This window comes from Nicotiana tabacum, chromosome 12, assembly GCF_000715075.1.
Source record: "Nicotiana tabacum cultivar K326 chromosome 12, ASM71507v2, whole genome shotgun sequence".
In the NCBI taxonomy this organism is placed as follows: Eukaryota; Viridiplantae; Streptophyta; class Magnoliopsida; order Solanales; family Solanaceae; genus Nicotiana; species Nicotiana tabacum.
In genome coordinates, this window is record NC_134091.1 from 127,660,684 (window position 1) to 127,684,129 (window position 23,446).

Consider the following 23,446-nt stretch of genomic DNA (forward strand, 5'->3'; position numbering starts at 1 on the left):
CAATTGCCTTTTGGAGCTCTTCTAAAGTTCCAACAAGATTTATGTCATCAACATAAACAACAAGTATAAGAAATTCTGAAGCCATTTTCTTTATAAAAATACATGGACAAATAAAATCATTTATATAAACCCTCATTCAACAAATATTCACTGAGGCGATTATACCACATGCGCCCAGATTGCTTTAAACCGTACAAAGATCTTTGTAATCTAATTGAGTACATTTCCCGAGATTTTGAATATGCTTCAGGCATTTTAAATCCTTCAGGAATTTTCATGTAAATTTCATTATCAAGTGACCCGTACAGATAAGCTGTAACCACATCCATTAGATGTATTTCAAGCCTTTCACGTAAGGCTAAACTGATGAGATATCGAAATGTTATGGCATTCATAACTGGTGAATATGTTTCTTCACAATCGACTCTAGGTCGTTGTGAGAATCCTTGTGCAACAAGGCGAGCCTTGTATCTTTCAACTTCATTTTTATCATTCCTTTTCGCACAAAAACCCATTTATGACCAACTGGTTTTATACCAGCAGGTGTTTGGACTACTGGTCCAAAGACCTCTATTTTAGCAAGTGACTTCAATTCCGATTGAATTGACTCTTGCCATTTTGGCCAATCGATTCTTTGTCAAAAAATTTCGACAGATCGGGGTTCAAGATTCTCACTATCTTGCATAATGTTAAGTGCAATATTATATGCAAAAATATTATCCACCACTATTTCAGATCGATTTAAATTAATCCCATCACCAGTAGAATTATTAAAAGTTCCTCACTCACTTGAGTCTCGGGTTCATTGATTTCTTCAGGAATCTCAGAACTAATCAGATCTTGGATCTCTTCAGGAGATCCCTTCATAATATCATTTTGATCATTTATCGATTTTCTTTTTCTAGGATTTCGATCCTTAGAACCCAAAGGTCTACCATGCTTCAGGTATGCTTTAGGTTCACTAGCTCTCATGCTAGTAGATGGTCCTGCCGGGACATCAATTCGGATAGGCACATTCTCTGCAGGGATATGCGACTTAATTATCCTTTTCAAATCAATAAATGCGCATGGCATTTGATTTGCTATATTATGTAAATGGATGATCTTCTGGACCTCCTGATTACATATGGGGGTGTGTGGATCAAAGTGAGATAATGATGAAACTTTTCATACAATTTCTCTTTTGATTTCCTTTTTCTCTCCCCCTAATTGTGGGAAATTTGTTTCATCAAATCGACAATCTGCAAATCGAACAGTAAATAAATCTCCCGTCAATGGTTCAAGATAGCGAATAATAGAGGGTGATTCAAACCCAATATATATTCCTAACCTTCTTTGGGGAGCCATCTTACTGCGTTGTGGTGGTACTACTGGCACATATACGGCACATCCAAAAATTCATAGATGGGCAATATTTGGTTCATGACCAAAAACTAAATGTGACGGAGAATATTTATTATAATGTGTTGGTCTGAGACGGATAAGTGATGATGCGTGCAAGATAGCATGGCCCCAAACAGTAGTGGGCAATTTTGTTTTCATAAGTAGTGGTCTTGCTATCAATTGCAGTCGTTTAATAAATGACTCTGCAAGGCCATTCTGAGTATGAACATAAGCTACAGGATGTTCAACTTTTATCCCAACTGATAGACAGTAATCATCAAAAGCTTGAGATGAGAATTCTCCAGCATTATCAATGTGAATAGCCTTTATATGATAATCTGGGAATTGTTCCCTTAATCGAATTATTTGGGCTAATAACTTTGCAAACGCCAGGTTGCGAGATGATAGTAGGCACACATGAGACCATCTTGAAGATGCATCTATTAGGACCATAAAATATCTAAACAACCCACTTGGTGGGTGAATAGGTCCACATATATCCCCATGTATACGTTCTAAAAAGGCAGGGGACTCAATGCCAACCTTCATTGGTGATGGTCTAGTGATCATTTTACCTTGATAACAAGCATCACAAGAAAATTCATCATTTGTAAGAATCTTCAAGTTCATTAATGGATGCCCACTCGAATTTTTAGTAATTCGTCTCATCATTATTGATCCAGGATGGCCCAAACGGCCATGCCAAAGCACAAAAATATTTGAATCAGTAAACTTCTGGTTTACGATAGAGTGTGCTTCAACTGTACTAATAGTTGAATAGTATAAGCCAGAAGATAAAGTTGGTAACTTTTCTACAATACATTTCTGGCCAGAAATATTCTTTGTAATACAAAGATATTCCACGTTCATTTCATCTATTGTCTCAACATGATACCCATTTCGGCAGATATATATAAAACTCAACAAGTTTCTTCGGGATTTGGAGGAGAACAATACATTGACGATAATAAGTTTTGTTCCCTTAGACAGAAATACAGTAGCTCTTCCAGAGCCTTCAATCAAACTTATATTACCAGAAATTGTTGAAACATTTACTTTTTCCTTATGCAAATAAGAAAAGTATTTCTGATCTTTGAATATGGCATGAGTTGTTCTACTATCGATTACACAAATATCTTCATGATTGGTCTTTGATCCAAATATAATGTGAGGATTATCCATATTCTTCAAAATGACATAAAGAAAATAAATATGATAGTAAACATCATTTTCAAAGCATAACTTTTATTTATGTACAACAATTACATAACCATACTATCTACTCCAAACAACAAAAATTAAAATATTTACATTTCTACAGATTCACTACCGATCACATGACTTATTTCTCCTTCTAGGAGTGCAAAATAACCAGCTACATCCAAATGCATGAAGTCTAAATTATCTTCGAAAATAAAATTTGCTTCAGCATATTTCTCTGTCTTCTTCAGGGAGGCTAGATGCAGCTCAACCAGGTGCTTTGGCGTACGACATGTACGTGACCATTGCCCTTTTCCTCCACATCTATAGCATGCATTTTCTGGCTTTGCTGCTTGCACCGCTTCATGCTTTTGGTCCTTCCTTTTCCACTGCTGGTGGTGAGGAGGGTTCTTTGGTGCATTGTTATTACCAAGATTAGAGTTTTCTCCACGACCACGGCCATGACCACGACTGGCCCCACATCCTCTTCCACGCATAACTTGGTGGAAGTTCGTCTCATTCACTTCAGGGAATGGACAAGAACCAGTAGGTCGGCTTTCATGATTTTTCATTAATAGCCCATTATGTTGCTTGGCTACAAGAAGATGTGAGATAAGTTCAGAATACTTTTTGAATTCCATCTCTCGATATTGTTGCAAGGGCATATTCGAGGCATGAAAAATGGTGAAATTTTTTTCCAACATATCATGATCAGTAATATTATCACCACATAGTTTCAATTGGAAAATAATTCTGAACATAGCAGAATTATACTCACTGATAGATTTAAAATCTTGTAGCCTTAGATGAGTCCAATCATAACGTGTCTGTGGAAGAACGACCATCTTCAGGTAGTCATATCTATCTTTCAAATTATTTTACAGTATGACTGGATCTTTAACAGTAAGATATTCCATTTTCAGGCCCTCATCAAGGTGGTGGCGTAGGAATATCATTGCTTTGGCACGTTCTTGGTTTGATGCCTGATTTTTATCTTTGATGGTGTCTGCTAGACCCATCACATTAAGATGAATTTCGACATCAAGCACCCAAGACATGTAGCTTGTGCCCGATATATCGAGGGCTACAAACTCAAGTTTAGAAAGATTTGGCATTATTTAGAAAAAGAAAGTTCGTAATTCTGATACTTTCAAAGTATTTTCTCGAGATGGCAGAGTCTCGTGCTGATAACGTGTTATAAAATAAAGACAGTAAAGTAAAGACAAGTATAGAGAGAAACTGATATATTATTCAAGCTTCAAACTTATGTACATAATAAACTGAATTTTCCTCTATTTATAGAAGAAAGGAAGTTGTTGTGTAAGCTGCTACTGCAAGCTGCTTGTAAGCTGTTGTGCAAGATATAGATAATCTTCTACCATGGGTAATATTTATCCATAACGGAGTACTAAATAGATAAATATATTTACGGCGGAGTCTCATATGGATAAGCTTATTCAGGAAGCTTATTTACAACGGAGTACTAAATGAACATCCATAATATAATATATTTATAACAAAAATAACTGTAATAAGCGACAATAATTATGTGCAACCACACATCACGTGTTTAAATATTGTTAACGATATATTTTCTAGTCATTAAATGGTGGTTATGTTTTAAATAGCATCCATAAAACTGGCTATCTGATGTCATTTATATTTTTATTGAATGCTCAGGCCCATATCCGCCTTACCAGATCATGGGCCTAAATACCAAGTCCAAGTTAGCTAGGTTGGACCCAGCCTGCTTTTAGGACTCCAACTAAAAGTTTTGTCATTTTCTTTAGATGATTTTTCTTTAAACACTGAATTTGGCCGGCTATTGTGTAATAGTCCCATAACCTAAATAACTGCTTAACCGCTTATACTAAAAATAGTCAGAGAATGCATAATATTTGTATAGTGCATGTATAATCTATGTATATTATATGTATAATATGTGTTAATTTATTAACACCGGATAGAAAATATAAATTATAAATCTGACCGGCTATTTGCGTAAAATTGATATTTTTGTCGTCTAATTCTCTATATTACACATTTGAGAAGTAAATAGTTTTGCGTATTTGTATTTCATAATAGTATCGAAGTAATTGGATATATGTTATTAGTGTGTGCCTCGACGGGCCAATTGCAAGCTATTAGTCCAAGTCCATATTGTTTTTTTTGTTCTATTTCTCTTTATATTATTTAATTAACCTAAATAACCGTTCACTTAATCAGTTAAACTAAAAATAACCGTCATATATATATATATATATATATAATATGTATAATAAGTGTATAATCTATGTATACCGATTAAGAAAAGCAAACGATAAATTCGTCCGCCTATTTGCTTAAAGATCCCTTTTCTATTCAACTGAAGGTCTGCAGGCCCATGCTAAATAATATTGTATATTTATTTTTTAACCCAATGAACCAAACATCTACTAATAATAGTATATTCATTAAATAATCCCGTTATTATTAATTCTCATATAATAATCCTGGTATAACTTGTTTGCAAATGAGACGATCCCTAGATGTTATACGGTAAAGTCAATTATACAATGCCTTAGCAGACTATTTCAAAACATTGAGATATATTACCACTTAGAAACTTTAATGACTTTCTTGCTTACTATTATCTTTTTTCATTCCTAATGATTCAGATCTTGAAACCAATGTATCATTTGCTCCTCAACTCCTTATTGATCTAATTACGAACAATACTTATCTCTAATTTCCGAGGAAGAGAATGCGAAAGAAAGAAATGAAATCGTATATACTTTGCCGTAATTTTTTTACATGCCTTTTAAATAGTTTGAATTAGCCTGTAAAGGTTGGCTGAGTTGGTTGGGTGAGTAATTTTTCACATGGAAGACCTGAGATCGATTCCCCTCACCAGTAGCCTTTCAGTCTGAGCTCGTCGCCCCGGAATTACGTAGTGCAGTTTACATCTCTTGTGTGGTTTGCGAACTATTGCACAATAAGCAAGTTACCCAATGCGCACCCGAGGATAACGGTTGAGGGTTTACCTAGGTATTTTAATAAAAAATATTGTGACTTATAGTATTTTTACGCAATTTTTAAATATATAAATTTTATTTTCAAAAACATAAAATTTTTATGTCCAAATACACGATTAAATTAGAAAATTTAAATCTCAAAAAATAAATGTATCACACAAATTGGAACAGAGAGATTATTGTTTTATTATGGTTAACAAGGTGGAGATATGATTGATATGTAAGTTTCTTGGCAACTTACAGAACGATATAATTAAGGGAGATATTTGTAGCCCAATAGTGAAGGAATTTAGCAATTAACGCAAGATCTTTGTACTACAAATAGTGTAATACAAGGAAAATATTTACGCGTACTATATGCTTACACCAAATCAAATAATTCAACCTTATCAATTACCAATTAGAAGTGTGAAAACATGTCACTTAATTATGATCGATAGATCGATAAATATGTGCATGAAAAACACATATCTCGTATTAATTAGTTTGATGTAAGCAACAGAATACAGTACGTAAATTGTTTCAATATATAATACATGTCTTTCAATTTTTCCACACCCAAAGATCTTTTCCATTTTGCCAACTTAAACGACAATTTGATCCTTCTTCTCCACCCATCAAACAAGCATAAAGCTCATCAAATTGCAAATTAGACTCACTATTATTTTTTACCAATGAACAACTCACATCTTCTTGGAAGCTAGAACTCACTACTACTTCCTCACAACCACTAGAAATGGAATTAGCTGCAATTAAAGGAATTAATCCTTGTGTTTCCTCATGTCCTTGTGCTTTTTTACAAGCAACTAACATCTCATTTACCTTCTTCAACTCGACTCGAAGACGTTCATTTTCTTTCTCAATCTTCCTCTTCTCAGCTAATGCAGTGTCAAGCTTATGTTGGAGTGCATTGTAGTCAAGCCCGAGGCTTTGGTTCTTCCATCTAGCTCGTTTGTTCTGGTACCTGTGGAAGACATAATTAAGTAAATAAAAGTATGCTTTTTCCGATAGCTTAAGTTTTTAAATGAAATGATCATATAATTTAACAGAACGTGCATACCATATAGCAATTTGTCGTGGAGGAACACCCAACTCTTTAGCAAGTTGGGTTTTTTGCTCTGGCTCAAGCTTCTTTGTTGAATCAAAACTCTCCTCCAACCTCTTGACTTGGTCTTGATTTAGCCTCTTTTTGTTGTGGTTCAATATAGATTGGTGTTTATGTAGGTATTGAGAATTCAAGAAATTATTCATGTTAGAGAAATGAGATAAAGTTTGGGAATTTGTAATGAAATGGTGTAATGCTTTTATGTTGTTGCATTTATACAAAAAAAAAAATCAAGTCTTGAAAATATTTTTAAATTATTCTTTTGAATTGTTTAATATACATAGGGAAGGTTCAAAATATTTGTGTAGGGATAGGGCTGACTTCTCATGCAGAGAGTTTGATGTTCACGTGAAGTTGGTCCTACTATGTTATTAAAGAACAATATTTTTAGTAAATTAACATTTAGATTATTTAACTTTATTATCCGATACAGATTAAGGAGTTGATAATCTAATAAAGTAACAATATCTTTCTGTTTTTTAAGAAAAAAATAATAATACCAAACTAGTTTCAATGTCCGTATCATGTACTTGGTCATCTTTTTGTTGCTCCACTACAACAATATTTCATTTTAAAAGACAAAAAAATATTAAAGGAAGAGAATAGAAAGAAAACATATCCAGATTAATGCCATCCATTTTTTTTGTTTTGGTGATCAAAGCTAAATTTTAAGAGAGCATAGCTGTATATATGCAATAATATATATTCCTTATAGTCCTTTTGAAAAGAATATTCAGTTCTTTGATAAATGTTTAGTTGAGATTTTAGGCCGATCAAATTTTTGTAGCAAGCCATTTGTTAAAAGGAAAGTTTTTTCAATACAAGAAAGATATTTGAAGTAGTACACCAATAATTTCTTAGTTAACTTTATTTAATCAACTATTTTACAATCATTTAAAAAAATTATTTTGACCATTTCTAACTTTATCTATATCATCTAGTCCTTTCTTATTATGCCCATCACCAATCCGAAATCAACAATCTTGAAATGACATTTCTTCTTAATTTGGTACCTTATCAAAAAAAATTATTGGGTTGGGTTCATCTATAAGACATGCTAATTAACGCATTAGCTCATTAACTTTAAATCCTCCTAAATCATACTTATAATTTATAAATACATTATAATGGGTGTAGAAAGATAAGATTTTTCTAACGTTTTTTTTTTTGTGGAAAACAAACGACGTTTAGGGACTAGCTACACAAAAATATTCTTGCATCACTAGAAGATGTTTGTGTTGTGAAAATAAGGGAGTTCATACCTCTTGTGAGGATTCCCAACAACCGGTAACTCAAATTGCTGCAGATCTATCTCCGTAAGGAGAAACCCTTAAGTCTTCTAAACTAATTCCGTCGTTTATTTTTAGTTGTTCACTTTTGATTTTGCACTTCTTTTAAGAAAAAAATAAATGAAGTATATATTTTATAATTTTTTCCATAATAAACATAGTATTTCCAAAAGTCTTAGAAAATGAGTAGTTAATGATAAGGATAAAATATGAAAAACAAAATTATTTTTTTCTTAATTTAGTATAGAGAACAAATAAAAATGAAAAATTATATTTTTAGTATAGTGAACAAATAAAAATAAACGAAAAAAAGTATTACTTATCTCAGAACAGTACATACCCAAAAAAAGCATTTCTTCTTTTGGTAGAGTTGAACTAATGTTTGTCAAAAAATGTAGGCTGCTGGAAGGGCATAACATTCCCCACAAATTAAATAATGGTAGTTGGAATCTTTGTTCATGCACCTGAGGGTTTATGTAATATTGACATGACTACTGATTTCTATTTGATATAAATTTGGGATCTTGATCAAGATTTTGGACCTGACCCTCTTTACTTAACTAGCCCCACCCACCCTAACAGCACCATCCTATCCCCCCCCCCCCTCTTTGTCCTTCTTCCTCATTGCCTCCAAAATTATTTTTGGTTTAAGTTATATATATGTGCATTGAAAATAGGTGATTTTTATTTTATTTTTTACAATAAATGTTTTTTAACGTATGATAGCATACATGTTAGTTACTATTTTTATCAAGCAAATGGAGTAGAGAGCTTATTATTTCTTTCTATTAGAGTCGCGAGCTTATTGTAGTCGATCCCAAGCCGCTTTCCCTCCCTTCAACTAGCTCCAACTCCTTATATTATATATTATATATCAATATAGAGAGCAAAATATAATTATTGCAATTATTTGTTGCTTTAGTTTTACTGTTCCTTGAGCCGAGGTCTATTGAAAACAGTCTCTCTATCTTCATAAAATAAGGGTAAGGACTGCATACACATTACCCTCCCAAAACCCTACTCGAGGGATCATACTAGGTTTGTTGTTGTTGTTGTTTTAGAAGAGCAAAATATAAGAAATGTGATATTTCAACATATTGTGAGAGACATCTTTCATTTTTGTAATATAAGTTTACTTATAATTATTATATAAGTGATACAATTGTGTAAATATTTTTTATGCAGTCATTATATAATATTTAAATTAATTTTTTTTATGCCATTAATTAGTTAAGGGGGATGCGAAGAGCTAACGTTGGATTTATGTCTGCCTGTGGAATCAATCATCTTTAAGAAACATTAAACAAACTTATCTGTCACATGACTTGCTAGCATGACTACTAAAGTATTAACTTGATAAGCTCGTTCATATTTGTTTGACCATACCATTTTTGGAAACTTTATATTCAAAGTAAACACTCGATTTTGCATTTAGATAATTAGGTTTCTAATTAAATCCTAACCTACTATATTTATCTTCTCACCAATCTATGGTATCGTTATAGATATTGTTTCTGTCCCAACTTACATGGCACATTTTACTTTCCGAAATTCAAGTTATGTAAATTTTAACCGATATTTTCTTATAGCTTTTGAATATTCATATTTTAATTTTAAAATATTGAGTTGATGTAATCCAATTTAGCTTCAAAAAATTAGTCAAATTGACTTTCGATAAGTTAAAATTTAAAAGTGCCACATAAATTGAAAAGAGGGGAGTAAGTAACAACAAGAACTTTTAAGCAGAGAGAGAGAGCCGATGAAAAAAGGCAGCCCGGCCCCGGTGTACAAAATATCCTACATTTACACGGGGTCCAGAGAAGGGCGCACCCCAAAAAGTGTGATGTAGACAACCTACTTTAATGCAAGTATTAGTGGCTGATTCCACGATTTGAACCCGTGACTTATAGGTCATTTTTATGACCTAGGAACGACTTAGGAAATATGAAGCTGCCACACTTAGAAATTAGATTTATATATCAAGTTAAAATATCCCATACCCTTCAGAAAAGATTTCTACTTTTTATACCTTTGCACCCTGCGAGTTCCTGAGCCTCCCCCTACCAAAATAGTAAGCCATCCAACTATTAAACAGTCCAATTTTATCATCTTTAAAGTTAGTGTTTTTCCATCCCAAAGGAAACAGCCATAGCAAAATAGAGGACAACAGTAATACTGGTACTAAAACTATGACTTTAACTAATTAGCTGATACCAAAGATTTCTTGTCATTCCTCCACATTCACAAGCTCATACTCAACAAGGGAGAGATTATTACCCTGTTTCACTTCAAATCCAGCAGTTTCAGTAACCTCGATTCGTCCCCATTTGTCGACTGCTAGTCTCATGGTGTTCTTGAACATGTCAATCTTGGCATTCCGAAGAATGACAGTTGCATCAGGCTTCATCAGATCGACTGACCACATATCAAAGTTAAGCATCAAACAAATTTTCGTTAACACAACAAGAAATGATGTCAAATATGTAAAGATAAAAGAGAATTGCTGGATTCCTTGGCAGTTTAAAGTAAATGATATACAAATAAGCCACAAGAGAATTGCTTCAACGATTAAAAGGAATTAAAAGTCAACTGTTTGTACAAAGAAAGACACTGTGATCACAAATATAGACTCGAAATACATCAGAGGCTAAGTAAACAGGAAAAGAGAGAGTAAAGACACACAACATAGAAAATATCGTAGAAAACTAAAATTAGAAAGACCACTACATAGCAGTGCCAAATATAAAAAATTGTATTGCAAGAATGTTATATGCTCTGAAAGGAGAAGGAAGTGAATTTAACATCAACTGAAGAAATTAATTTTTCCTCAGAAAACACAGAAGAGTATCAACAATAGTATGAAGCCTTGACATACAAAGGGAAAGCTCAAATGCGCTCAACGATAGGATGTTTTCCAAAAATACAGAACGGTCTTCAACTAACATTTTCAAGTTACTAATACACAAGGATAACAAAGAAAACACATATTTTCAGCTAAATTTCCCACTTCACACAAAAATGCAGTGCGAGTCTGGTAAAGAGCAATGATCCACCGGAAATTTCATAATACCAAAGAAGACAGAAGTTGCAGAGTTGATTTTGTACTGTCCCTAACAACTTTCTTTTACACCTTCTAGAAAATAAAAACTTGTGACCCTAGAATTTGTTTCATGCAAATATATAAGTTTCCAACTTTCTTATGAAACAATTACTATTGAGCAAAGAACCGTTCCTCTTTCCAAACATTTAAGGCCCTATAAATCAACATTAGCATACATAAATTACTATGTTAAATGTATTTGTCTCCCAGTTAGAGCCCTATAATAGACTTTTGAATGTATGCAACTTAGGTTGTGTGTTAAGTACGATATTAGACACAAACAGAAATTCTCCATACAATTACAGCAGCATCTATCATTCTTTCGAAGCGGCCAAACATATCAAAGATGTTACGATAGATAAGCATCACCTTTTTCCTTTTTCTTTGATCCTGCATCAGAACTCAAACATTAACCTAGAGCAGGTAATCGTCCAGTAAATTCCATGTTATATTTCCAAAAGTCCAAACGCTACAATCTTCTATTACAAAGGTTAGCTGCTTGTCTCCAACTTGATTGAAGATGGAATACAGAAAAAAATGTCTGAGCCTTCCGCAATAAGAAGGCGAAGGGAAAGTTATGGACAACAGAAGGTACAATTTGAAGCTCTGGCTCATGAAATGCTTTTGTACATTTGTGTCCAGGAAACAGGAGGTCCGAAGAAGTTCAGAAAACTTTCTCAACTTCAGCTCACATATGATGAAGAAATCAGAATTACTACTACCATCATACCGTTTTGTAAGAGCGAGTTCACTATGAGGATTGAAATCGATATATATATCTTTTGGAGAAGATTATACATTTAAAGCTAAGATGAAATACATCGCCAATTTTTCAACTAAAAGAACAGCCAAGTGAAGAAAGTTGTGGGCTTCTCAAATATCAACTAAGTAAAATAAAATGGGACCAAGTAATTACTAGTCATTAGAAGGTCTTTTTCTACCCCTTTTAATTGCACACAAAAAGAAAAAAATGTAACAAAGGAGCTACCCTCGCACTACCTCCTCCTTCCTCACTGTTATATGACATTGAAGCGAATGTATGATAAATGCAGAGAATAGGATCGCTTCCATTGATAAATGCAGATTTATCACAACCATACACCCACTAAAGAAAAAGGAATTATTCTCGTCTTTCCCATTCAACATGCACATTTCTCAATTTGGAATAAGAACAATATCCTCTAATCGCGAGAAAATGTTACTCTGCTCTACTATCATGTGACATATTATAAATTCAAAATTTAAGCACAAAACTCAATACTAGGAACAAATGCAAGTAAGTGGCAATGGGTGCACATCTACAACTTTCGACCATATACTGAGTATGATTACCCTCAGTATCCGCTAACTTAAAATTCTTCAATCTGCCTTTGTTTAGTGGTTTACATTTTGTTATTTTTTCTCAAACATTTTCCCCATAAAACAAAAACAAAAATGCCTGTAAAGAAGGGGCATATCCAATATACAAGTAGATGTTGGGTTAACTACTTATATTTTCTTAAACGAGAGAGACATCGCTGCCACAACTTATACATACACATCCAATTTTATAAAAAGAGTCCAAAATACAGCATGCCATATCAATTCACTAACCACTCAAAACCGGCACCCTAGGGTTTCATAACGGAATTCACACAATTATCAGCGCTCCAGAAAGCTTCAGTAACAAACAATGACTGAAAACTAAAAGTATAAAGCAGCCTACCTTATACGCTGGATACATTAGGTCTCTTTTGCATGTAATTTTTAAAAATACTACTAAATGTAACCATAGCCTAATCAAGGAGGTCTAATTTATCACAATATTAGAACTGGCACATTTCCTGATTTATGAGTCTTCCTAATGGCCGCACCCAAGGGTATGATGTAGGCAGCCGACCCTCTAGTGAAGCATTAGTGACTGATTTTACGGCTTGAACCAGTGGCGTATAGGTCACATGGAAACAACTTTAACGTTGCTCCAAGGGTCTTCTTTAGTCTTACGATCGCTAATTTAATAAAACAAATTCGTCTCTTTGACCCGAAAAATCTTATCGCATGCTAAAATATATAATTGCAACAACAACAACAAACTCAATTCAATCTCATAAGTGGGTTCTGGTGAGCGTATGCATACCTTAACCTACACTATAAAGGTAAAGATACTGATTCCGATAGACTCTCGGCTAGCCGATCAAGTAACACTAAAATATATAAGTGCATCTTTCCAAAAAGGTGATCGCAAAGTTCATCTGTTCGTACCTTGATCGTTACGAGCAGTGAAGAGGATAGTGCCGGTCTCATCACCGATCAAGCATTCAGAAATACGAGTATTACGTAGATGCGGAGACACCGAACGCCCCTTCTGCAACACAGTATTCGATTCCAGAACTTTCGCGATCAGCGTATGGCCGTTAGTTCCAGGCGTTAAATTCTCCACTTTTACGAAAACCGGCTTTCTTAAACCCGGTTTCGGCTTGTCCTGTGTTGAGTTTTCAGCCATTGATCTGATCTGAGCTTCACTGTAAATGTAGCTAAAACAAAAACTGAACCTTTCTCTTTAATGGAGAAAATGTGAATGGGTATTTGTAGCGTTTTTTCTTTTTGAAATTCGATTCGAATTCCCTTTCGAATTTTCTATTGTTGGGACTTCAGATTCTCTGTTTCGTAGGTTCAGTTCACGAGGAAATTGTGCAGTCAAACTTGTTGATTGACGAAAGATCATTACTATTCGCCACGTGGCTTATGCTAATTGAGTCTTCTAATTTTGGGAAATTTTCTATTCTTTTTCTTAAAGTACCTTTTGGAATTTTCTACTATGGTCTATGTTCATTTTATTTAGTCTGAATATATGAAAACTATTAGATCAAGCATAGTTATAGGTATGCTGTGTATTAAGTTTGCTGAATAGGGGAACCCAAGATTTAGAGGCAACGGGTGCATATTTACATTTAATCAAAAATTATTTTGTATATAGAGTTTTTTTATTTTTAATTCGTGTCAGAAATTATTTATATTTAGTAGTCGAAAAAATATCTAAAATTTATATAATTTTATATATATATATATATTTCGATTAGTATTTTGAGAGCGGCTATACAATATCATTTTTCTTTATATATATAAGGTGTCACAAGAATACAACAATAAAAACATATATATATATATATATATATATATATATATATATATATATAATTTTATCAAATTTTATGGGTACCGGTGATCCCTTATTTTATAATATAGGTCTGCCTATAGCTATCGGTCTCTTTCCGATGATGAAAGAACCTCATCCAAATAATCGTGCTAAACATTCTTCAGGCGTGGCTTATTATGACTCTGCCAACGGGAAAACTAATGCATGCACAAAATAATCAAGAATCCTCACTAAAATAACGTTTATGTAGTGTTTAGATAAGCCTATTACAAATTGAGTTTAAGTTATATGAATCGAAGGTTTTAAAATATTTATACAATTAGGCCAATCCTATAATTATAATTTACCGGTAATCTCTTAATAAGTATTAATTGGTAATTTGGTTAAAATGCTAACTAACCTTCTATCATATGTTAAAATTTATTGATAAATTTTTTTTATACAATCTTTCGGAAACAGACTCTCTACTCCCTCAGGGTAGGGGTAAGGTCTGCGTACACACTACCCTCCTCAAATCCCACTAGTGAGATTTTATTGGGTCGTTGTTGTTGTTGATTTTTTACACAATCTGTGGTTGTGCTCATTTAGGCTAGGGCTGTCAAATTTGGCCCAAACTCAAATAACCCACCCAATCCGCCCAAGATTGGGTTGATTATTGACCCGCCTACATCTCCCACATTATAAACAACACAAATTATTTCAAGAGTATGCTATTAAGGTGGAAGTAGAGATGTCAATTTGAGCCCAAATTAAACCCATTTGACCCGTCCAACTTGTTCAAGGTTGGTCTGGTTAATTGACCCGCGCATTTATTAAACTCAATTCATCTTGACCCAACTCATTTCAACTCATTTAAAGTTGGGTTAATTTTTAGCCCAAATTGATCCATGAGTAACTTTGCTAAAATATCTTTAAAATATTTTTTTTTATTTTTTTGATATGTTATATATGACCATAACAATAGAACAAAAGTCTTATTTAGCATTTATATACTCCCATAAGAAAATACCACATATTAAGTAAAGTTTGGTAAGAGTTGGGCGGATTGAGTTATGACCCAACTTTAGTCTATCTTGATCCAACTCATCTCAGCTCAAGTAACTTTTGGGCGGGTCAAACACAGTTCATCTAAGCCCAAGTAACTTTTGGACGGGTCATTTAGTTACTCAGTCCATTTTGACCCGCTCAAAATCGGCCTAACTCACCTATTTGACGCCCCTAATTTAGGCTACGAGTACTAGACTTACTGGAAACTTGATGGAGATATTATGGAAAGTATGTGGAAAGTTGGAAGATATTAAGAGAGGGAAAGTGATCCATTCCTCCTTACCGATAAATGCTCCTTCCAATGTGTTTGTGGGGTAGCTTTAGATAGTTCAGTAGCTGCAATAGTCTAAATTTTTATGGGTATATTGTATGCAATTAGGTGATCAAAATATTCATGCATCTTAGGCTCTTGCTTTGAAGAGGCTTTGACAAAGACCTCGGCATTCTTGCTTATGTTATTAAGACTCACTTGTCTCCCGGGGCTTGAGCCTACTACCACAGATCCTGGAGAAAAGGCTATGCCTTATAGGGCAAGACTGCGGTAAAAGGATGTCCGTCTTTAGAAGCAGAATTCATGTATGCAATGCATGAGATCGCACAACCAGTCAAATACTACAACTACAACAATAACAATCCAATAAAATCCCACAAGTGAGATCTGGAGAGGGTAGTGAGTACACAGACCTTACCCCTACCCGATGGGGCAGAGAGACTGTTTTCAAAGAAAACGAGAAGAGACAATACATAAGTACCGTCAACAGAAACTATAGAAATAGTAGCAGCATCATAAAAACCCTAAAATAGATGACATGCAATACAAACTCAAAATCAATAGTAATTACATATTTCATTTTTGGTATGTATAATTCAGGTTTCTCTTACACAAATTAGAACGTCGAGAACAACATTGGCAGTTCAACGTGTTTGTAACTTGCCATGTAATCAACCTATAAAATTAATATAGACAAGTATATTCATAAATCAATAAATTGTTATAACTTGCACTATGACTGTGACTAAGCAATCCAACTGTAGCTATAGGTGCTCAGCAGAGAAGAAGATGGATTACATGGATGGTTTACTCATTAGAGTCAACAATGAGCATTTTCTTGATATGAATGCCTTTGACAGAACGACTTGAGCCGTCCTAGTGCTTCCTCAAGAGAAGGCGGATCCGCTGCAAAGGTTATTCTAATCCAGTTTTTGAGACCCACAGCGAGTCCTGCAAATGTTTTGTTCAAAGAAAGAAGAAGAATTAACCTAAATAGTCGCCCACCCAACACCTTAAACTAAAAATAGTTAGCGGATGAATAATATATGTATAATCTATAATATGTGTATAACCGTATATAATTAGTGTATAATCTATGTATACCAGCTAGGAAAAGTAAATAGTGAATCCGGCCCGGCCAGCTATTTGTCTAAAGATCCCTAATAAGAAATCACCTTGATATTTTTACAAATGCGCGCTCATTTATATCTCCAAACAATGGTTTCCTAAACTATAGACTTCCTTTTTTTGGTTTGCTTCGTGTCTAAATTGTGGTTTTACTTTTTCACTACTACGATCATCATTCTTACTCGATTGTTAGCTCTTACCTGGAAGGAGTATAACAGATTCTTCTTTCGCCAGTTTGAAACAGAAGTCAATATCATCGCTAATGTCTGTCAAAAGTGATAGATTCAGCTTCACCTGCATATGTTAGAGAAATTGTTTTATAAAGGAGAGCATATCCCTGATAAATTTATAGGTGTTTGATTTCTCTTACTGCTCACCATTACAGCCATTGAGCCTTCTGGTTTATGTGGACAGCTAATACAAGGAATCTCCTTTATCTTTTCGCAACAAATGTCTGCTGTCCACTTCAACAAGTTAATGGTTTTCCTGAAGAAAAATTCTTCGGTTTGCTGAATAATGCGAGGGACCGCCGCCTTCAACATCAACGGCTGTTAGTATCAGGTTATTGGCGCAGATATTAAATGACTTGCCTAAAATTCCAATATGGGACAGCTATTACAACCAAATATCTGATAAATATAATTCCAAATTTTATCCTGGGATAAGTATCCTTATCCTGGTAACCAAACGACCCCTAATTGTATTTATGAGTTATCATATCTATAGCTAAAACTCTACAACGCTTTAGACATATAACAATATGAAGGATTAAATGCAAACCTGTATAAAGGTAGCTGGACCTCCGCAAATGTCACAATACTTCTTAATGCGCTCAACAAACTGATAAATCAATTCCATAGAGAAGTCGTGTTATTGCTAATATTAGTATCATAATTCCAGAACTGATATACCAATATTGATCCCTAAGTACTTGATTATGCTGTGTTTGGTACAAACCTTCGGATTTTTGAAGGTGCCGTTGGGATCATTTGTGACAAGCCAACCGAGGCGCCAGCCAGGAACTAACCATCGCTTAGATAAAGAACCAAGAGTAAGCACGGGAGCAATGGCTCCAAAAACTCCCATCGACACAAATGGTTTAGCTCCAAAAGCAAGGTGCCCGTATACTTCATCCGCAATCACTATGGTCCTAAGCTTCTTAGCAGTTTCTGCAATCTGATAAACACACAAACAAATTCTCAGAACTAATGCAGACTGCAAAAAGAAAGGAAAAGAATAGTACTCCACGCGTTTCAATTTATATGTCTTACTTTCCTTTTTTGATCAGTTTCAAAAGGAATGTCACATTTCTATATTTAGTAAATTCGTAATTTCAACATTCCCATTTTACCCTTGATGACACTACTCTGTTTAAGACCACATAATTCAAAGGGTATTTTGGTATGTTGTACACACCTTTAGTTTAAGACGACAAGATGCAAACAATTTCTTTACATTCTTAAACGCCATGGCCAAGCAAACTAAGACATGAAATAAAACGGAGTAATCTTTGTGTGTAAAAACAGTACTAAGAGCAACCTCTTGAAGATGCTGATAACTATAAACATTTCCACAAGGATTCCCCGGATTTATAACAACTATGCCAATAGTGTTACGATCAGCTAGAGCTTCGACGGCATTGAGATCAACCTCCCAGCCCTTGTCTGGAACAAGATCAAAGTATCTAACTTCGATGTGTCTAAAGGCGGCACAAAGTGCATAAATAGGGAAACCAGGCCTTGGTAGCAATATGTTAGCACCGGGGCGAGCCAGAATTGATAAAGCTATTTCAATGGCTTGAGTGCAACCAGCTGTGACATAAACATCATCTGCACATAACTTTTCTGGAAGGTCACGCGACAAATAATCTGCAATTGCCCTGTTCGATCAATAACATGCAACAACAAATTAAAATTAAGAAACCAAGTGGTAAAAGATAAAAATAAAGTAACTTCATTGAACATTCAGAACTTCAATTCAAGAAAAAGAAAAGGAACAGAAAGGGAAAAGAAGTTACTACCTCCTATCCATATTTTCTGCGATCTTTTCAGGTTTTTGCGCATAAGACTGACAGTTAATAACCTTAATCAATCTCACTTAATTAACACTTCACTAATTAGAACAGTATAGGTAGATTCGGAAAGAAGCATTATGATTTCTTGTTTTTCTAAAACGTCAAATATTTTGAAACAAATTCAGATTGCACTAATATTTGGGACCAAAGGGAGTAACAAATATGGAATGCCTACACAATAATAACAAGAAAAGCTCATACTTTTCCTAATTGTATATATTTGCAGTATAATTGAAGGCGAATTAAGGTTGTGGCCTAGTGGTCAATCAATAAAGTGAATTGAAAACCATGAAGTCTCATGTGCAAATACCTTGTGCAGAAATATTAGGTGATTTCTTCTCATCTGTCCAAACCTTGATGGACAGAGTTACTCGGTACTTGATGCGAGATATTAGGTACCTCGTGGAATTAATTGAGGTACGTGCAAGCTGGCCAAGAACATCACGGTAATAATAATAAAAATGAAGGAGAATTAAGGTGAGTGTACATTACTAAAACGTCAAATATTTTGAAACAAATTCAGATTGTCAAAACGACTAATATTTGGGACCGGAAAGAGTAACAAATATGGAAAGCCTACAGAGTAACAAGAAAAGCTCATATTTTGCTTATATATATATATATATATATATATATATATATATATATATATATATATATATATATATATATATATATATATATATATATATATATATATATATATATGCAGTATATATAATTATCCAATATAAGTGAAGGAGAATTGTGTCCAAGCTTTGGTATACAGAGTTATCTGTGCTGACGGGATGTGACGGCGGGAGGTAGCAGGTAGAGGTGAAGCTGGTGGTCAATATTACACTGTGTATAATGGGTATATAGATAAAATATTAGATGTCTATAATATATCGAACACCCGAACCCGAAGGGGACCTTTTTTACTTCTTTTAAGTTTGAATACTATTCAGAAAATTTTTGGGCAAACTAACCCGACGAACGTAAAACTGAAAAACAATTGAGGTGAAAACATTACCGTCTGGTTTGAGGAAGGCCAACAGTAGGAGAATAACCATTGAATTTGTGAGAAGCAAGAGTTTCAAGAACAGCATTTTGTGCAACATCAGGAGAATGGAAACAAGAATAAGCAGTAGGATCACCCATTCCCAATGATATCACCTTCTTCTTCCTCTTATTTTTCTTGAAATTTCCACCATTTTCTTCATCTTCATCTTCAGTTGTTTCTACATTAGCCATTAACAATCCAAGAATGCCTTTGATTGTAATATTATTTGGGGTTTCAATTTCTTGGTTGTTAACTCCGTCACTCAAATTTGCTTTCACTTTCACCCCATTCGTCTCCATTTTTTTAGTTGAAATTCAGCTCAATTTGAAATTACTCTTCAGCTCTGAAATTGGAAATTTGGTTCGTTATATAGAGAGACAAAAATGATAGTCTAAAATGCAAAGAATAGGAGTGGTTTGCTAAAGGCCACACGTTTTTAGACTTCTAGAGCTTCACGCTCTATTTTTTGTTTTTAACCCTTCCAAATCTTGAAACTCACTAGTTCAATTAATTCACACTCGTCATTTTGTGGGTGTTTGGACATAAAAAAATATAATTTTTTGAAATTAAAAAATAATATTTAAAAAATAATATTTAAAATTAAAGAATAAATTAAAAAATAATATTTAAAATTTGGAATTATGTTTGTACGTGCATTTCACTTGAAAAAATATTACAGGTTTGTGAGCGGGGAAACAAAAATTTCTAAAAAAAATTATTTTTGAAAAATTTCCAAAAATTTATAAAATTTCATGGACAAACACATTTTATTTTTTAAAAAAAATAAAAATAAAGGGAAAAAACTTATGGACAAACGGCCTTAATATTCTGATATACAAAATTAACTAGTTCAATTAATTCATATTCTACCCGTGTCAATCTATTATGGGATAAAATATTTTCTACCAAAAAAGTTTCTATTTTGAAGGCTCAAATTTCGAGACTTTTGATTAAAGTTGGAAGGATAACAACCATCCCATTTCACCTCTCTTGATTTCACTAGACCGAACATATAAGCTCATTAATTCGACCCGTTGAATTTTGTACCGTGTAAACCTACAAAATGAAAAAATATTCGGTAGAGTAAACATATATGAAAAAATGACATTATATATCCGCTTTCAAAATAATAACAAAAAATATATATAATTTATATAGTTTTTATTTCTATATGTTATTTATAAAAAATATATAAAGTTTATAAACTTGTGGGACTAAAATATTAAAATAAAATTCTGCCAAAATTGCTTGAACTGAAAAAAGATCCGTGTTCTAAGTGGGGCCCAGTTTGATACTTGTCGGATCTGTGTATGTGGGACCCATATGATACAAGGAAACTGTCCGTATGCTCTGACGCTGTGTGGTTAAAAGTTTCCCACGCGCCCGGATGAGAGCTCTATACTCTTCGTGGTGTTGAAAAATTATTTCGATTTTATAATTAAGAAATTTGGCGATTTAGATTACTTCTCAACGTACATTATTTCCCTTGATAGTTATACTGATTTTCTTATTTTTCTTTTGAATTTTAAACAGTTTTTAATATACATAATATATATTTTTTATTTATAATGCTACCTTATTTATATAAAAATTAAAATTTTGTGGAGCTTAAGCCCTGGCACGTAAACCTTTCAGAACAAACTTTAGCTACTTTTTGAAAATCTAAAAATCTAAAAATCAAGCTAAAGAGGGTAAATATTGTCCGATTTTTGTATCTTATAGAAAAATATTTCATGTTTAAAATAGATAAAATATGAATAGATTGTGTAAAATACACTAAAATTTGTATAAAAATGTTACTCCGTAAAATCAATTTAAATATTTAGTCACCATAACATATGTACACAATAATTTATTAAATTACGAATTAGATCAAGCATATTACAAAAGGTACTATAAAATATTAAAAAGTTAAAGAAGATATATGCTTAATTTTAGAGCATAGAGTAAGCAACTTAAAAAAAAATAAAAAGAAGAAATTTTTTGCATGAACTATCAGTATTTATTGCTTAACCATGATCAAGTAATCTGTATTACCACTTTTAAGTTTTATTTACCAAACCAATTTTGTACCTTAAAAACATACTTTAAACCAATTTGAGGGCCGAAACTCTTTTAAGTTGTATACGTAACAATTACTGCCACTATATAGATGATTTTGGCTTCTAATATGTGCTAAGTTGAACGAGTAAAAACGACAGAAAGGAATTACATACTGTAAACACTGGATTGGCAAAATCAGAATTTAAATTTTATGAGTTTCACCTTTAATGTTATTAGCATTGAACTAGTTATATTCTTAAAAATTATTAGTTCATATTACTATTTATTAAAATTTTAGTAAACTTTTTATATAAAGCATTGAAATTACTGATTTTGGATGAACCCGATACATCAAAGCTCCAAAAGAAATATTTCTGGTCAAGAAAAAAGAACTAATCCTACATAAAGCATTCGAAATACACCCACATAAAAACTTTATAAAGATTTTTTTTTTTTTTTTGTGAACACTTGAAGAGAAATTATTTTCTTGGTAAAAGTTATTAGGTAGTAAAATATTATACTGTATCTTTTTTGGAACTTAAGAAAATATCTTTAAAAGAACAACTATTCGAATACATCTTTATTTTCTTTTCTTTCCAATTTCAAAAACCTGTCCAAAGTCGAAGCAAGATTTTACACGCAAAAGGAAAGAGTCCATTATAGTTGGAACACCATATGAAATCAAGAAGTTCAAAGATAAGCATTGCAATGTACGCTATATTTACTAACAACCTTTTGTTGCGGGGACTTTTCAAAATATTATCGCATTCACATAAGTTTTTGTACGAGCCAATAATCGTATCAAATAATTAGGATAAGTTTGTATTTTCATATAAAAATCAAAAAAATGCCAAACCAAATCTACTTAATAATGTGTACAAGAATCTCATACGTGTAAGATAAACATAAAAAAAACTACTAGTATTTTGAACCTTTGGAATTATCAAGATACTTCAAATGTTCATCGTTATATGAGGGAAAGTAAAAGGGAAATTGATATCGGGCGATGACATATAATAGGAATTGATAAAAAAAATTGGTCTTAAATTACATAATACATTATTAATTTATTATTTTGATACATAAATGTGTAATAATTAACAGGTTGATACACGACGCCAAATTTCCCAATTGTTTTTCTTACATTGCCTGTTGTTGGGCCTCAAATTATGACAAACGATGTGTTCATTTTTTCATTTTTGGGGTATTATCACTTTTAGCCCGCGCGAGAAACTATTTATACCTGGTAGCCGAAAAAATATATAAAATTTATATAATTTTTGTATATAAAATAATAATGTATATATATATATATATAAAATATATAAATTTTATATATTGTTTCGAATATTATTTTTACAGCGGCTATACAATGTCAGTTTTCCTATAATTATCTATCTACCCACTAGCGAAAAGTGATCATGACCCAATTCTTCACTAGTTAGACGCCCAAATGGCGGAGTTATCCAGGAATTTACTATTTATTTTTTTAACATACATAGACTATATATTAGTTATATATAATTATATAAATTTTATACATGAATTATAAACAAAATATACATCTATCAATTTTTTTTTAATTTAAGTGATTGGGTGGACTGTTATTTGGGT

The 23,446-nt window shown here is 33.0% G+C and overlaps 3 protein-coding genes across 4 annotated transcripts; all 3 read right to left on the bottom strand.

Annotated features, from left to right (window-relative positions):
- Nucleotides 1–6,070: 6,070 nt before the first annotated feature.
- Nucleotides 6,071–6,981, bottom strand: LOC107806168 (homeobox-leucine zipper protein ATHB-52-like). The gene is made up of 2 exons (XM_016630275.2): nt 6,658–6,981; nt 6,071–6,561 (listed from the first exon to the last, which is right to left on the bottom strand). Exons 1-2 carry the CDS (start codon nt 6,846–6,848, stop codon nt 6,141–6,143), a joined length of 612 nt encoding a protein of 203 aa, XP_016485761.1. The 5' UTR covers nt 6,849–6,981; the 3' UTR covers nt 6,071–6,140.
- Nucleotides 6,982–10,076: 3,095 nt separating this feature from the next.
- LOC107806170 (uncharacterized protein At4g28440) lies at nt 10,077–13,714 on the bottom strand. The gene is made up of 2 exons (XM_016630279.2): nt 13,333–13,714; nt 10,077–10,406 (listed from the first exon to the last, which is right to left on the bottom strand). Exons 1-2 carry the CDS (start codon nt 13,571–13,573, stop codon nt 10,219–10,221), a joined length of 429 nt encoding a protein of 142 aa, XP_016485765.1. The 5' UTR covers nt 13,574–13,714; the 3' UTR covers nt 10,077–10,218.
- Nucleotides 13,715–16,098: 2,384 nt separating this feature from the next.
- LOC107806169 (putative aminotransferase TAT2) lies at nt 16,099–20,211 on the bottom strand. Of its 2 annotated transcripts, none has more exons than XM_016630276.2 (7): nt 19,760–20,211; nt 18,213–18,552; nt 17,631–17,849; nt 17,454–17,513; nt 17,051–17,221; nt 16,874–16,967; nt 16,099–16,496 (listed from the first exon to the last, which is right to left on the bottom strand). In XM_016630276.2, the coding sequence occupies exons 1-7, from the start codon at nt 20,086–20,088 to the stop codon at nt 16,366–16,368; spliced, it is 1,344 nt and encodes a 447-aa protein (XP_016485762.1). In that variant the 5' UTR covers nt 20,089–20,211; the 3' UTR covers nt 16,099–16,365. The 2 variants fall into 2 exon arrangements, with proteins under 2 accessions (XP_016485762.1, XP_016485763.1); XM_016630277.2 differs by having other exon boundaries at nt 17,051–17,206; nt 19,760–20,209.
- Between the last annotated feature and the right edge of the window lie 3,235 nt (nt 20,212–23,446).

Excerpts from the sequence above, each read along its gene's own strand:
- LOC107806168 (XM_016630275.2), bottom strand. The coding sequence starts at position 6,848 with ATGAATAATTTCTTGAATTCTCAATACCTACATAAACACCAATCTATA. Across the intron at positions 6,562-6,657 it reads CCACGACAAATTGCTATATG|GTACCAGAACAAACGAGCTA; the intron begins GTATGCACGTTC and ends TGTCTTCCACAG.
- LOC107806170 (XM_016630279.2), bottom strand. The coding sequence starts at position 13,573 with ATGGCTGAAAACTCAACACAGGACAAGCCGAAACCGGGTTTAAGAAAG. Across the intron at positions 10,407-13,332 it reads CACTGCTCGTAACGATCAAG|TCGATCTGATGAAGCCTGAT; the intron begins GTACGAACAGAT and ends ATATGTGGTCAG.
- LOC107806169 (XM_016630276.2), bottom strand. The coding sequence starts at position 20,088 with ATGGAGACGAATGGGGTGAAAGTGAAAGCAAATTTGAGTGACGGAGTT. Across the intron at positions 17,514-17,630 it reads GCACCTTCAAAAATCCGAAG|TTTGTTGAGCGCATTAAGAA; the intron begins GTTTGTACCAAA and ends TTGATTTATCAG. Across the intron at positions 17,222-17,453 it reads GTCCAGCTACCTTTATACAG|CCGTTGATGTTGAAGGCGGC; the intron begins GTTTGCATTTAA and ends TGATACTAACAG.